This window comes from Centrocercus urophasianus, unplaced genomic scaffold (assembly GCF_019232065.1).
Source record: "Centrocercus urophasianus isolate 14NV4802_14NV808 unplaced genomic scaffold, USGS_Curo_1.0 seq_10, whole genome shotgun sequence".
NCBI lineage: Eukaryota > Metazoa > Chordata > Aves > Galliformes > Phasianidae > Centrocercus > Centrocercus urophasianus.
The window spans coordinates 50354142-50370483 of NW_024884142.1; the positions used below are offsets into that span (position 1 = coordinate 50354142).

The window sequence follows — 16342 nt, forward strand, 5'->3', positions numbered from 1 at the left end:
ATATATTACTCATGCACACGTAACAGAATTATGTAAGGTATCCATGAACCAAAGAAGAAGGTGATTACACTTAATTTTCTTAACTATGTTTTTAATTTTAATCTCCTCTGGTTCATTAATGATGCTTGGGGGAAAAAAAATCCCTTGAGGTTAAAAAAAAATGGTAAGATTTATCCCAGAAGTTTAGGTTAGATATTAGGAGGAAGTTTTTTACGAGGAAGTTTTTCACTCAGAGGGTGGTGATGCACTGGAACAGGTTGCCCAAGGAGGTTGCAGATGCCCCATTCCTGGAGGCATTGAAGGCCAGGCTGGATGTGGCTCTGGCAGCCTGGTCTGGTGGTTGGTGACCCTGCGCATAGCAGGGGGTTGAAACTCTATGATCACTGAGGTCCTTTTCAACCCAGGCCATTCTATGATTCTATGATTCTATGATTCTATGATTCTATGATTCTAAGTTTTGGATTCACGATTACAATTAACTTTGCAGATGAAAAATTCATGCAAGATCATAAAACTTTGTTAGATGAAGGAAAAAGCTGGCACATCATTAGTAAACAACCCATATGTTATGTTCAACAGTGTAAATTTCATGTTCTCATAGTACGTCAGTGGTAGATATTTGTACACCATTTGAAATCAACACACAGTTTGACAGAAATTCTTCCAGGAATATTAGGTCCAGAGATAAGACCATTAGCACTGCTGTATGACAAGATGCATTTGGAGGTGGAGTTTGATCACAGTTCTGTGTTGTGGTTTCAAACATCACATGATTTTGGACCACATGACTTGCAGCTGCAGTGACAGTGAAATTACTAAAGGTTGGACAGTTGATAACTTGAATGTAAGTTGGTTTTCAGAGCAGGTATTGCATCTTGAAGCCAAAAAATAATTGTTAAAATGCAGTTTATATATCAACTTGACTTATCCATAAGCAGAAACCAATGAAGTCCTGTAGTTGTCTTCAAAGAATAAATACAGTGAAATTGCAGAGATTGCTGAAGTCTAATGATCTTTCATCTTATACAGTAAGGCACAGCTCTTGAGCTGAGAACCTTGAATATGAACCACTGAAATTATAGGTCTTATTCATAAAAACAATGCTTATAAATAGGATTATTATATTAAATGATTATTAATTGTCATTAGTACCACCGTGGAGAAAGATGTCAGATTGTGGATGGTTGATTGTAGGTTTTTTGGCTTTTCTTTTTCTTTTTTTTTTGGCCAGCTATGAACTTCTACCAACCATACTTCCTTGGCCAGAAGGTCTTGTCATTTCATTAAAAAATTAACATAGCAACTTCTGCCATGATAAGTTTTCATATATAAATAAATGTAACTTGACAAATGTCAATCCACAGTCCTATTTCAATAAGATTTCCTTCAGGAAATGATTTGATATCCATCTGTCATCAGTCATTATAAATGTTTGAGCTTTAGGAAGGAAATTTGTATGAAACTAATAAATAAAGATAATCCACCTAGAGCTGTATTTGAAGTGTGTGTAAATAGTAATTGTATATTAACGTAACTGTCATCTCTGCTACTGTTAGCTGACAACCTCATGCAAAGACAGTTTTCTGGAAAAGTCCACGAAATGTCAGTAATGTATGCATTTCTGTAGAGGGTTTTTTTCACGATGCATGCTAAACAGGAGAAAAAACAACTGGATGATTCAGCTGTTACCATGGTATGTGGACATTAGGAGATGCACCACTGTTTCCTTGCTACAAGGACATTTGGACAAATGGAATCTGAGAAAGTAATTAGCCTTCATGTTGCTCTCTCTCTAATACTAATTTGTTACAGCAAAGGATACTGTATAACACATGAAACATAGTCAGTTATTAATAAACCTTTTCTTCTTGTAAACTGTCTCCAAACACCTTTTTATACTCCTCTCCCTCAAGATATGAGGGCTGCTTTGAAAGTAATGCCTATTTTATCATGTTGACATCAGAGGCAGATGTTGCTAATATGGCAGTAGAGGTTGAACTTTCCCACCAATATCCCATTACATGTTGTTGCTGTGTGACAGATGGCAGCAGAGGAGCAGTCTGACAAAACGGTGTCTGACATGGTGTATGAATGTCTTGCTGAATGTTCATGGAGACCAAAGAGTGGTTGTAAGCACAGTGAGGTGGTGGGTGGTATGTTTCAGCAACAGCAATGTAAAAGACAAGCCATGTTCTGGGCAGACACACACAGCTGTCACACCACAAAATGAAGAGTGTCTCAATCAGCTCATCCATGTGAATTGGCAAATTATGACTAGGGAACTGTGATGGAGCTGAATATCAGCTTCAGTATGCTGGCAAAAATGGGGGAAACATCAAACATCACAGCATTTGCACAAAGTGGGTCCTATGAATTCTCACACAGGAGCAGACAAATCATCAACTGACCACTACATCGCAACACTAACTAAGCTGATGAAGGCTCAGACTTTCTCAGTACAGAGAAGACCTTTCTCTTACAACATGATAATGCTGGGCTCCATACCTGTTTGAAGTCAATGGAGCACATTGCCAATCTTGGCTGGACTGTCCCACCACACCCACCACAGAGTCCAGTTTTGATGCCTTCTGACTTCCATCCAGGCTGTGGGCAACATTTTCTTAGCAATTACACCATCAGAGCAGCTGTGAAACACTAGGTCACTTCCACTGGTGCAAATTTTTATAAGCGTGGTATGAAGGCTCTGGTTCATTGCAGGCAAAAATGCATGGCTAATGGTGATGGCTATGTTGAAAAATGGTTTTGTTTTGTTTTGTTTTGTTTTTTGTAGCTTAGAATTTGTTCTAGCAAATAGAGTTATTCTGCTCTTTGTATCTGTAGTTTCCATTGAGGTAAATAGGAGGTACTACTTTTGGAGCAATTTACATATTTCTGCACACAGTCTTTGCTTCACATCCTCCTGCATGGAATACCATGACCAAGCTCAGTATATATCCTGCATTAGTTCTGACTATGCATGTTTAGAGAGTTATTTGAGCACGCTTTGAGTTCTGTCTTGCAGTTCTCAGGTATCAGAAAAATGATAGGTCATCTTGCAGTTCTTTTCGCAGCTTTTGCTGTAGTGCTAAAAATATGGGTGCAGTGTTTTAGCCTGTACTGATTTAACATATTTCTGTCATTCCCCAGAGGTTTACTCTTGAGTTAACTGTAGGACAAGTCATTTCAGTCATTTATGCCAAGATTTTAAGTACTCCACTTTTCTATTCAACTGTGGTAAAGATTTACATGCTTATTCCAGGGAGAAGAGGCACTGCATTGTTTGAGGCTTCTAGTGGATAAGAAGAAGAGTACGATGTCCTGTGGCCATTTGCAAAATAAGGCTTTAGAGCCAGATACAGGTGAATAATAGCACAAGTGAATCATTCCATTTAACCCCCATGGAAGCATCCATTAGAATGGCAAGACCATCAGCTGTAAGTTTGTACAGTCTGTCTTGTTCTGAGGCTGATCTGTTGTGTTTGCTTTGCACTTCAATAAATGCTTCTGTTTTGCTAGGCTAATTTTTCAGCTCACCAAAAGATTAAAAAAAATAAATAGAAAATTCTTATTTTGCTTTATTTTTGTTTGGTTTATTGTTGTTTGTTTGTTTTTCCCTTTTAGAAGAAGGAAAGGTAAGAGCCCATGTGATTAATCTTTTCAAATTGGACTTTACAGTAGAATTCTTAGAAGGTTTTAAAGAGAATCACTGATTTTTGTTTAGGAAAAATAATTTTCTCCCTTGAAACAATTGATAAATTTAAACAGAGAGAAAAGTCAAATAGAAGTAATGATTGGTCCAAGAATGATGAAGTTGCTTTGGACCTGGAGTCGGTAAAGAACATAGTATTATTTTCCTGGTTGACTGGCTTGTCTCAAACAAGTTGTTCTTCTGACTGTCCCTAAAAACAGCCACGCTTTCAGACTATTGTTTACTCCCCTCAGATTTCCACACCAGCATTCAGTTGCTGTGATTGTATCTTTCTCAGTGCAGTCAGTGACTCTATCTTGTTCAAAGAAAAGATCTTATTTTTTCTGTGCTGTTACAAAGTCCATGGGAATCAGGAATGTAGTCAGTCCTCTGCCATTTGATATCTATAAATCATGCGAAAACACATTTTTAAAGATCTCCTTTAGCAGTCAGGGTGTAAGTAGATTTTCTACTTAGGTTGAGTCACAACCCTACAGTGGGTTGCAAGGCATGGCACACCCATGTGGAGAAGTGTGACTCATGACTGGCCAACTGCATAGATACGTGATGGGACTGGGCTAAGGCAAGCCATGTATACATGCTCCTGGTTGAATCACAACACTATAGCTTTTGTCCAGATTGGAAACACTGGGGAGAATCTGTGGCACCTTGCACAGGTGTGAGTTGCTGGTAGGATAGCAGAAAAATGGGTGGCAGGTGCATCCAGCAGGAACTCATGTCTCTACTGAATCAACAAGTCAGACAAAAATCTGTTGAAAGAACAAAATGAAACCTAGGTTACTCAAGAAGGCATAAAACATGATCATTTTTAGCAGTAAAATCTGCAAATCACGGTGCTAGTTGTAGTGTTTTCCAGCTAATGGCAATCTCAACAGGCTTCTGTATGTGCATGTGGTACATGTGTTGGCCAATTAAAAAGTATGTTGTATAATGTAATAAAAATTCAAGAGAACAATATTGTAGAAAACAAGAACTGTCTAGGCTACCTACAAAAAATACAGTACCAGTAAAACAACAATATTTAGTTAATGTATGGTCAAAAATGGACAAATGACCATTAGTTAGCAAACAACTTTGTCACTCTCTTCTGCATGCCTTTTTCAGGCTCAGTCTGTGCTGCCTCTTTCTGAAACCTGTCAAACAACATGTTTACTGCAAGTTTTGTGCAAACACTAAACATTTTTGCAAAACTAACTTGTCACAGGGTAGGAAGACAGGCTCCATTCACGATCAGTAAACACTTCAAATTTAAGAGGAGACGAACAGAGCTGGTGTCCAATGTTCATGAGGAAGAGATGTTATGAGTACACTTAGCAGTATCTCTGGATCTGTGTTGTTCACTGCTGTCACTGATGACAGAGGAAAAGAAGTGACAAAGCCTGTGTATGATCCTATTTCAAATCACACAGTAGAACAGCCGACAGCACTGAACAATGCAAAGTAATACAATGGAGGTGGAATAATCTTAATGATCTGTAACAGAACAATTAATCACTACCACTTTGAACATATCTTTTCAAATCACTGGGTGGTACTCAGCAGTTTTCAAAAAGGCAAGTGAGATGAGGGTAAAGGTACAATTAGGGAAATATCTCAAACTATCGCTTGATCAAATATCAATCATTCCGTACTAACCATTACATTACTCAGTGCAAAGGCCTATGTTATTTGTGTATACATAAAGCTGTTCTGATGATGATGACTATGTTTGTGACGCAATTGAAGGCATATTGTTAAAAATAAAAATGTGAAATGAACACTTTCATTTTTTACTGCTACGTAACTGGAACATTTCCACACTTGCTAACATGCTAACTAGATTCTGTTTTAGCAGGATTCTCTTGGATGTTTCTTAAAAGTCTATCAGTTTTATTGTAGTACTTAATAATGTGTTAGCCAACAAATCCTAGATCTTTAGAAAAGCAGTATAATATAATAATAAAAGCACGTATGCCAGGATATGCACAAATACAATGGTCTGCTGATAATACATTTTTCTGATAACCTACTCCTTTATTTTGATTCAGTTTGGAGAGATTTACATTTCATTAATGTCTTTACTGACTTAGCAATGTAGCCCTTAACTTGTTTACTTGTTTTCACAATTATTTCTTGTTTTTTGTTTTTTGTTTTTTTTTTAAAGGGCACATTTGCTGATGCTAAATACAGCCCCTCTGTTTGTGATTACATATTCTGTTGAATATATAGATCCTTGTACAGAAAACTTTTCTTTTTATGTATTCTGTTACATGTGAATTGTGGTTTTTCTAATGAAAATACTTTAATAAAAATATCAAATTGCAAAATATCTCTTGAAAAAGGAAGGTGCATGGTCTCCAGCTTTGCTTCCCTGGAGTGATAAAAATGGATCTTCTTGGCATCACTTCCACTGTGCAAATCAATTAATTTTGCTGCAGTTTCTGTCAAATGAACCCTAACAGAGCTTGCCATAGCAGTTTAAGATGCCTTCAGCAATTTATCTTTGCACCAGGGATGAGAAAGCATAGCGAAGGACCAGAGCTAGCTGGCACAGCATGTGTGCTGTATGAACTAGTATCTTGGTTTCCCCTCTATTGGCTGATGCATGAAATGTGAATTGTAGGAACTGGAGGCAGCCACTGACACCTGCATTGCTCTGGGGCAGCTATGCTTGATGAATGTGTGGGAGAGGCAGCTGGGATGGCAGTGCCTTAAATAAATGAAAGTTTTCTGAAGAAATTTGGTGTGAATCTGGCCTCTGAGTAGCAGGATGATGGTGATCTCACTGCTGTAGAGGAGTTCATTTTGCTCCCACTTTTAATGTCAGTGTACTTGAGAGAAGATGCACCTATTTCTAGGTGCTAAAGAGGATGCAAGGAATTGGAAAAAGCAGTAGCAAATAGAGACACAAGACAGAAAAAATAAAATTGCAGTCTCTACAAGGTAGAGCAGAAGGACATGGCACTGAATGAATGATCAGAACATGGTATGACTTTATCACAGCTAAATGATGTTATCCTAGCTCATTAGTTTTCTCCAGAAAGAGAACTGTTTTTCTGTGTTACAAGAGTTTGGCAACACTATGCTATCAATACAAGTTGGGGGACAAAAGGACAGAGCACAGCCTTTCTGAAAAGGACTTGGGGGTACTGCTGGATGGGAAGCTGGAAATGAGCCAGCAATGTGACCCTGCAGCCCAGAAAGTCAACCATATCCTGGGTTGCATCTAAAGAAGTGAGTCCAGCAGGGCAAGGGAGGTGATCCTGTCCCTCTACTCTGCGCTGGTGAGGCCTCACCTGGAGTACTGCATCCAGAGGTGGAGTCCTCAGTACAGGACAGACATAGACCTGTTGGAGCACATCCAGAGGAGGGCCGCAGAAATGATCCAAGCGATGGAACACCTCGCCCGTGAGGACAGGCTGAGAGAGCTGGGGCTGTTCAGGCTGTAGGAGAGAAGGCTCCCAGCAGAGTGAAGAGTGACTTTTCCATGTCTAAAAGGGGTCTATAAGAAAGTGGACAGACTTTAGCAGGAACCACTGTGATAGGACAAGGGAAATGGTTTCAAACTAAAACAGAGCAGATTTAGATTGGATATAAATTAGTTTTTTACACTGAGGGTAGTGAGGCATTGGAACAGGTTGCCTAGTGATGTGGTGGATGCTCTGTCCCTGCAGACATCAAGGTCAGGCTGGATGGGGCTCTGAGCACTCTGATTCAGCTGTAGGTGTCCCTGCTCATTGTATGGGGATTGAACTAGATGGCCTTTAAAGGTCCCTTCCAACTCAATTCTATGATTCTATGATCTTTGTGGGCCCCTTCCAGCTCGGGGTATTTTATCATTCAGCGATTTGCAGGTGACACCAGTCTGACTGTAACCAACGAGGCAGGCAGCCTAAACGCCCGCCTTCTCATCACACAGCACCGCACCGCCACCGCGTGTAGCAAACCGCGCGCGCAGGGAGGGGGGGTCCTGACTCCCGCTGCTCCTCCTCTTCCCCACTGCCGACCGGGCGGGGCTCAGCCGCGTAATCATCGCCGTCGCCCCGTCCTCGGCGCCGGGCGGTTCTTGTGCCTGCGTCTTCCGGCTGTAGAGAGCGGCCGTGGGAGCGGGTGAGTGGCGGAGCCTGGCGGCGGTGGCGGGCTGGGCGTCGCATCGGCACCCCGTGCCGGTTCCTGGGCGCCCGGCCGAGGGGAGCGCTCTGTGGGAGGGAGGTTGGCACGCGGAGCGCCGCGGTGAAGCCGGGCTGCTCCCAGCGGCGGCTGCTGGGCTGTGCGGGCAGCGGGCGGGTCGGCCGCCGGGTCGCCATCTTCTTTAAACGTTAGTACCTAAATCGACAGAGTATAGGCGGTACCGGGGGAAGGAATTTCAAGCTGATGTGAATTCGGAGAGCTAAAAGTTACAGGAGGAAAAAAAAAAAAGTTACCTTTAAAGGTGTTGAAAGTGCATCATTAAAAAGTTGGCGGTGCCGTCACAGTGCCAGATTGTAAAATCGGCAGTTTGAGGAAATTATTAATGGTCGCGTCTGCATTTTGGTACGTGGGCCCTATTTTCCCTGGTGACTTAACGGCAGCATGTTCAGTGCGTTGGTTTAGCTGTGGGATTCACCTCCTGCCTGCTTTAACACAGTGGAAAAGTAGCTCTTGTATGAGGAAGAGTTTGTGACACGTCTGGATGCTGATGAGTAACTGCGTGTACTCACCAGGTCTGCACAGCAGCGTTGCTTCCTGGAACAACAGAGCTGGTCTCCATAGGCAGCTGCTGTCTGACAGGGGCTCAGGACTGTTTGAGACCTTTTTGGACCCCACTCGGCTCCAGCTGCTGTCTCTGCAGCCCTTATTCAAGTGGAAGCTGCTTTTGGTGCTTTGCTTTTTCTGTGTCCTTGCTTGTCTGTGTTTGCTGGAAGAGTTGTACATTCTTGTGTTGTGATTCTTTGTGTGGTGTTGGTCACCAAGTGCCTTCTGGGTGCCTGCAGTTTTTAGTCTGGGATGCTCTGTATGCAAGTCGTATGTTGTGTATTTGTGTTGAGAGGTGCTGAGGTGTTAGCATCTTTTGGTTCCCCCACACTTGTTGGGGGTGTAGAGGCCCTTTATATCTTCAGGACTGAAATCTCAGCTCATCCTCTAATCATAGGAACATAGGATTGCTCAGTTTGGAAAAGACCTTAAAGATTATCAAGTCCAGCCACAACCTAACCATACTACCCTAACTAACAACGCTCCACTAAACCATGTCCCTGAGCACCACATCCAAATGGTTTTTAAAACAAATCCGGGGGTGGTGACTCAACCACCTCCCTGGGGAGCCTATTCCAGTGCTTAACAACCCTTTCTGTAAAGTTTTTTCTGATACCAAGGCTAAACTTACCCTGGTGCAACTTGAGGCCATTTCCCCTCATCCTGTCACCAGTGAGAACAGACCAACCGTGCTCTCGCTGCAATCACCTTTCAATAACCAATAAGGTCTCCCCTCAGCCTCCTCTTCCCCAAACTAAACTGCCCTAATTCCTTCAGTCTCTCCTCATAGGGTGTATTCTCCAAGCCTTTCACAAGCTTCATTGCCCTTCAGGCTGCTGGGTTTTGCAAAATGTTGTGACGTTCCCAATGAACTGAAAATATGCTGGGATGAAGATGTGCAAAGGATGTATAGGTCTCCTAATAACTTTGTTAAAAATTGTGTTTTGTGTTTTAGACCACAATGAACGTGGAACATGAAATTAGCCTCTTAGTTGAGGAGATTCGGCGGCTGGGGACCAAAAGTAAGCATTGTAATGTCTCTACTCATACAGATACAGTCATGTTATACCATCCTATGGACCTGGCAAATTTAACTAAACGGGCTCAGATAATGTGTCCCATGTATGTTTAGTATGGGATTGCAAGGTATTCCCTATGACCCACATGTGTTTGGAGCAGAGAGGAAGCAGGCCTGAAGTCCTGCCCCCAATAAAATCGACAGCCAAATTACCTTTTAAGTCCCAACGTACTTGCTACGACTGTCAAATAAACAGCACCATTACCTTTCACATCCTTCCATGGTAACTTCTGAATTTCACAAGTCATATTCTTCAATTCATCACTGTTGGAAGGAATTCATCCATGTGCCTAAACCTCTAATTAGGAGGTATAGTCCCAGCCTTTGCTTGGATTTGCTTAGAATGTGGACTTCTCTCTTAAGATGGCTCTTCATTGTTAAAACTCCACTTTCTTTACAAATACTTACCCCATTTGTGGGGGTGGGACCGGCTCATATATTTTAGTTCTGATGCAGTTTCTTTTGTTTTGCAAAACTTGATACATACCTCTTGCATGTTTAAGAATAACTTATCTAACATTAGCATATATTTTAAAATTACTGTTTAAACAAGAACTTTCTAGCATTTTAAACATTCCAAAATATTTTGGTTCATTAAAACAGTCTTATTCTTTCTGCTTTGAAGAAGTGAAATAGCCTGGGTTAGTTGTAAGTTTCAGAAAGGCATCAATAAAAAATAAATATGCCAGATACATGGACGCCGATGCAAGCCTAAGAAAAAGAATAAGTCTTTGTCTACTACTTTATCTCTGGCTTTCATAGCGTGGTTCCCTTTATAAAGTCAAATCTCATGGAAGTGAAGTCAGAACCAGGTGCTGGCAGCTAGGAATCACTATGGGACTTACCTTCAGTACTCTGCCTATAACTTCTGTATCCTTGGGAATCTCTGAACTGAAGGAACATCTGCAAATGCTTTCATGTTTTGTCTTTGATTTAGATGCCGATGGACAAGTGAGCGTGAAATTTGGTGTGCTCTTCTCTGATGAAAAGTGTGCCAACCTCTTTGAAGCCCTAGTGGGAACTCTTAAGGCTGCAAAACGACGAAAGATTGTCACTTATCAAGGAGAGCTGCTTTTACAAGGTGTTCATGACAATGTTGATATCATGCTACTGCAAGACTGATGCAGTGTGCATTTCAGCAGTGTTAATTGTATTGTTGGAGACGGCGACTTCCAACATCCTCTGAATCAGACTGATCATTCTTATGTGTTTTGATGCATTTTGTATATCTTTATAGTTGAAAGGAAATTTTCCTATTTTGGAAGAACATTCCCTTTTGTGATTCTTCCTAAAACAGTACTGTACATGATCAAGGTAAAAAGATGCCAGTTCTTTTTATTTTTTTTTTTTTAAATCTCAGGTAATACTTTTTAATGGTGGTTATTTTCAACATATGAAGAATGGAACTGGTATTTTAATGTTTACAAATCAAAACGTGCCATGAAAGTAAAAAATAAAGGAACACACATCAGTTCATATAATTCTTATTAGTTGTTTCTCTCTCTTCTTATTTGAAGTGGAAATGAAAGCAAACAGAATTTCTGTAAGCAGCATGGTTAAGTGACATAAAACATGGCAGTGAGATAGAAATGATTTTACTGCATGATGCAGTCAAAGAATGCCCATTCTTTGGAGTGGGGAACAGCAATAAAAGCATTCTAAGAGCTGGATATGTAAGTCTGTTTTGTAAGTAGGGTCCTTCATAGCAACTGGATAAGAATAAATCAAGCACCGCTCTTGGAACGAAGCAAAAACCAGTAATGATTTGCTTCTGTGTGGAGATCGCAGTTTTACGTACCACACTGCTGAATCTCCTCAACAGAGTTTACTGTAACCACCAACCCTTCCTGTCCCTGTGATGCTTCTTCTCTTTGTGTAAGGAAAATTCAGTGCTGCGGCAACTCCTCCTTGCTTTTAGCTTCGTTAGAGCAGCTATAGTGAGGAATGAAGTTTTAAGGCAGCTGTAGAGCTGCTTCTGCTTGATGAGGAAAAGAGCACATAAACACATACTAAGCATGATCTATTTCTCCAGCTAGAGTTTCTAAATTCACAGCTTTTTAACTGTAGCTTTTGCTACCATCTCTACTTTTTTTTTTCACGGAGCTGTAAGAGACCAAGTTTTAGCTTTGTCATGTATCAGAGCTTATTCAGTGACCAAATTGTGCACAGAAAACCATGGGTGATACGTACCTCGTTCATCTCTGGCAGTGTAATACAGGGTTGTTTTTTGTGCCTTCCAGACTTGTGAAGGAGGTATGTGAGGAGTACCCTGAATTCTTTCATGCAGTGTTAGCCAGCAGTAGCACAGAGATTCTAGGCTGTGATTATTTCCTTCACAGAAATCTTATGTTACCTAAATCAGTCCAGGAGAGTGGGGAAAAGAAGCCATTTTGATTGTTTTCTAGCTTGCTGCAAGTTCTTACAAGCACGCAAAAATACTTCTTCAACTATAGAGAAGAAGTTGTTGCATGGGCCAAGCTAGCAGCATGCTGCTCTGAGCTGCCCATCCTCTGCTGAAAGATCAGTGAATTTCTTTAGTTGCTTTTTATATGTGCAAAATTGCTTACTTCATCTTGCTTCCAAGTGCGGGGATTGCATGCGTGGTTAGGGATTCCCCATGAAGCTGTATAAGCCCAGCTGCTGTCCCTTTCATTTCTGTTTGTTCTGCTTTGTGCAACAGGAAAACAGTTGAGATCCTGTTTGCAAATGGATCTGCTGCTGCTGCTGCCTTTGCCTGTGCTGGCCCCAGCATCTGGAGCGTGTGGGGAAACTGGAGCTGGCTGCGGTCAGAAGCAGCGCTGGCTGCCAGTATGGCTTGCTGGCCACAGCAGTTCTGTTTGCAGGGCTGTGTGTACAAGTGCATGCACTGCTGTGCCCCACTGGTGGGAAGGGGGATGGGGACCTGGCCCTCTGCGTTTGGGAGGATGTCAGGCTTGCCAGATAACCGCAGTTGTTTTTTTCATCTGCTTATATTTTCCCAGAAGCCTGAGTCATTCTCTGGCTTCGTGGGATGGGCAGAATATGCTGACAAAACTGAGTGTTTTGTGAAGTTTTGGGCTGTGAATTTTGGCACAGAGAATTCTAGCCTGCCTTAAGACACAGTTCTGTTTGCAACACCTCTTTAAGCACTGAAGAGACCTTAGTCTTGAAAGCTGAGGTACCACTGGATTCAAGGCTTAGGGTTGGGCTGGAGCTGAGACAGGATTATAAGGAGATTTTGTGTCTCATTCTGGAGATTTTGTGTGTCATTATTCTCTTAACAATGCTGATAAATGTTTTCAGTGCACCTGAGAACACTGAGTAGCAAGAGACAGAGGAACTTGGCAGTGGAACAACCTGGGACAACCTGAGGAAGCTGTGACTGTGTGCTGCCCAGAAGAGCCGAGGCTTGTGGTCCCTCTATTTCTGAAAGCAAAAGAAGAGCAGTGTGAACAGGTTTCCAAGAGATTGCCCTCACTGCAGCATGTAGTGTGTTTAGATGTCTCCAGAGCGTTTCTTCAGGCTCTGTGTAAGCACTCATGGCTTCATTTCTAATATTTCCAGGGAAAATCAAATGCTGAGATTGTTTCATGTGTGTGGGACTACACTTCCGTGAGGGAAGTAATTCCTACAGCCAATGGCCTGGACACAAGTTGTGGTTCCTGGAGCACTTGAGACATTAATAAAAAAGCCAAGTATGGGAAAGCTATTACCTATTTTTGTGAGCAATAGAAGGACCAGCAGTCCCTAGTGACAGGTGCGAGGGAAATTTGTAGGTCTTCCAGCAGCACTAGAGGTCGTATGCATTAATGCTAGGAAATTAGTTTATAAGTGGTTTAACTAATTCAGTCTCCTATCTATGTTAAAACCTAGGAGCGTTGTTTAGATGTGCTTCTGGCAAGTATAGCTGGTAGAATTGAAGATTTTACTACTGTGTTTCTTGAGCAGGGACAGTTGGAATAATTGTGGAGTGGAGTGTGTTTGCTGATCTCAGCTGTTTCCATGCAAAATTCAGTCTCTGGACACAAATGTGCCTTCCAAAGAAGTTTTGGATAAGCTGTGAAGTCTCTGAGACATGGGTTTGTGTAACCTCTGAGTGGTAACAACTTCAACCGTCGTCATTGTTTCTCATGTAAGCATAGTTTTTTTGCTGGGAATCTGAGCAAATGAAGGGTTGAAATGTATGCAATATTACATCTCCCATCCCTATTTCATGTTGGAATGAATGGTGAAACTGTGTATTGTTTTTGCTTATTTCTCATCTCCCCTCTGAAGCTTTTCTGGAGGTGTTCTTTCAGCTTGAAGGGATTTCTCTCAGTGACAGCAATGCCGCTTTTGCCATTCAGATCTGTGTAAAGCTGCTTGTCTTTGCTAAGTTTCTGTCACAAATAACACTTGAATGAAAGAAGAGTAGGAGGAGCAGGAAGATCTTGCATGCAAAAAAATGATTATATCATCACTGTTACTTACCAGCTTTATTTACATTCTTACTATGTTGGATGTTGAGAAGAAGGCTGAGGATCTTGAATCGCCCAGCTGCAACAAGTGGCTGTTAAGCAAGCTTGCACAATTGCAGAGCCCTTGTTAAGCCAATGCAGTGTGAACTGGTGAATGCCACAGGCCTGGCCGTACCACTCAGTATCAGAAGATCAACTAGTAATGATGTCTTTGTATCAGCTCTGTCTGGTATGAAAGAATAGTGCTAAGACTCAGGTCTATGCAGTGCAAAGTAAGACATGAGCAGTGTTGCCTGAAAATCCTGTCGGATTTATATGGTGTATGCCTGATGTGTAACAGGAATTGTGGTTTCAAGGACTCGAAGAAACAAGCAAAACCTTCAACATGCCTTTCTTTTGGAAACTGGCAAAGTCAATAAGGTTGAATGAAGGCAAAAGTGTGCATGTTCTTCTCAAGCAAGTATGGCATCTGTGTGCTCTGTAATGAAGGACTTTTTTTTCTGTTTGAGTGTAAGAAAGCAATTCATCGCAGTGTCAGCTACAAAAGGTAGACCTAAATAAGAACCAAAAAATTTGAAGGAAGTGAGCCTCCAGACCAAAAAAGGTTCGAATGTCTGTCAACTATTTGGATCAGCATGTTATCTGTCCATGATAAAAATGAGTTTGATAACCCAGTGACACATTTAAGGCTGAATATCTCTCAGAACAAAAGTCAGCATGGCATGTTTTGCAGCCCCAAAAGATGATGATACATGCCAAAATACTCTCCGTTCTTGCTTTCCTACAGACCAATCATTTTATTTTTTTTAACTTTGTGAACCATCTTCTAAGCTGATGACAAAGACGCAAATTCACCCCTTGGTGCATTTATTATGTACTGCAAACAAACAAGCAAACAAGCAAACAAAAAAACTGCAAAGACAAAGGAATAGTTTAATACTCTCAAATACATTGAAAAATGTTTGAATTGAAAACTTGTTGATGTTGGAGATGACGCTAAAACACAAAGATATATCTTTGCCCAAAGATACAATACCTGTGCCAACCTAGATCCTCTATGGTTTGATTTTCAAGGCAAGTTATCTTTTGCATTTTGATCTGAAATGGCGTTCTCAAGTAAAACCAGCAGCAGGCCAAAGAGTAGCTCCAGTACAATGATTTCAAAGAATTTGTATAGTCAGTACTTCCAAGTATCCCTTCATTTAAAAAAGGAGTCGTATGGGTTAGGTAAGGGGAAGGGTTTAACAGTGTCTCTATAAAGCCAGTGCATTTAAGATCTAGTTACGTAAACTACTCAATATGAAGCTGTTCTAATAAAGTTTTCCAGAGGGTGGCAGTTCAGTGTAGTTCTGCCTCTGAGTACAGCTTGAGCCCCAGATACAGAACAAATAAATATTTCAGTGGCTGAAGCTAGGTTCCTGGCAGATGCTTTGGATAAAGCACCAGAAAAAGTGTAGTCTTGTGATGCACCTGCAGATGTCATTGCAGATGATGCTTATCTTTGCCAAAACACCTGAAGAACTTTAGGAGGTCAAGCACCAGGCTGGTATCCATTGAGGGAGCAGTGCCACCTACACAGGCACCCCAGATTCTTGTCCTATAAGATCCTACATTCTTTCAGATAAATGCTTAGAGTCAGACCCAAGAGTTTTCACAAACACCACAGCATTATGTTCATGATATTACTCCTTTTCAAAGCTCATTGCTCTACAAACACTGTGTGCTGAAAGCTGTTTCTCCTGAGAGAACAATACTATATACCATATATCTGTAAATGCATATTATGCAAACATTTTCATACAACATGCATTCAAAAACTGAAGGGAAGCACTCAGTAAATGCAGTTAAGTTTCAACAGTGATATAGTGAGCTGTATTTACTGACCTAAATCTACCAAATGGTACAGAAGATTACTTTACAGGAATTTAAATGGCCTGGATGAAGGACTCAAATGTATGCTAGGTAAGTTTGCAGATGACGTTAAATTGAGGTGTTGACTGTCTCAAAGGTAGAGAGGCCTTGAAGAGATCTTCACAAATTGAAGGGCTGGACAGTCACCAGCCACATGAAGTTTAGTTTAACAAGGGCAAGCGCCAGATTTTCCACTTGAGACAAGGCAGCACTGGCTATATGCACAGGATATGGCCCAAGAGTCTGGAGAGCTGCCCCATGGAAAGAGATCTGGGGGTTCTGTCTGATGATGAGTTGAATGTGAGCGAGCAGTGTGTCCTGGCAGCCAAAAGGGCCAACTGTCCTTTGGTGTTCCAGCATTGAGCTGTATCAGGGGAGAGTCAGGCTGGGTGTTAGTGCACCAGAACACTGTGGGCATGGCAGAGGCTCCCAGGGCAATGGGCACAGCCCAAGCTGCTGGAGTTAAAGGGGCGTTTGGACAGCACTCTCAGACAT

At 41.5% G+C, this 16342-nt stretch overlaps 1 protein-coding gene across 1 annotated transcript; it reads left to right on the plus strand.

Moving 5' to 3' along the window:
• Positions 1 to 7713: 7713 nt before the first annotated feature.
• ABRACL (ABRA C-terminal like) lies at positions 7714 to 10981 on the plus strand. Its single transcript, XM_042819964.1, has 3 exons — positions 7714 to 7798; positions 9378 to 9444; positions 10438 to 10981. The coding sequence occupies exons 2-3, from the start codon at positions 9384 to 9386 to the stop codon at positions 10620 to 10622; spliced, it is 246 nt and encodes an 81-aa protein (XP_042675898.1). The 5' UTR covers positions 7714 to 7798; positions 9378 to 9383; the 3' UTR covers positions 10623 to 10981.
• Positions 10982 to 16342: the final 5361 nt, after the last annotated feature.

Coding starts and splice junctions, on each gene's coding strand:
- ABRACL (XM_042819964.1), top strand. CDS start 9,384: ATGAACGTGGAACATGAAATTAGCCTCTTAGTTGAGGAGATTCGGCGG. Junction 9,445..10,437: donor TCGGCGGCTGGGGACCAAAA/GTAAGCATTGTA, acceptor TCTTTGATTTAG/ATGCCGATGGACAAGTGAGC.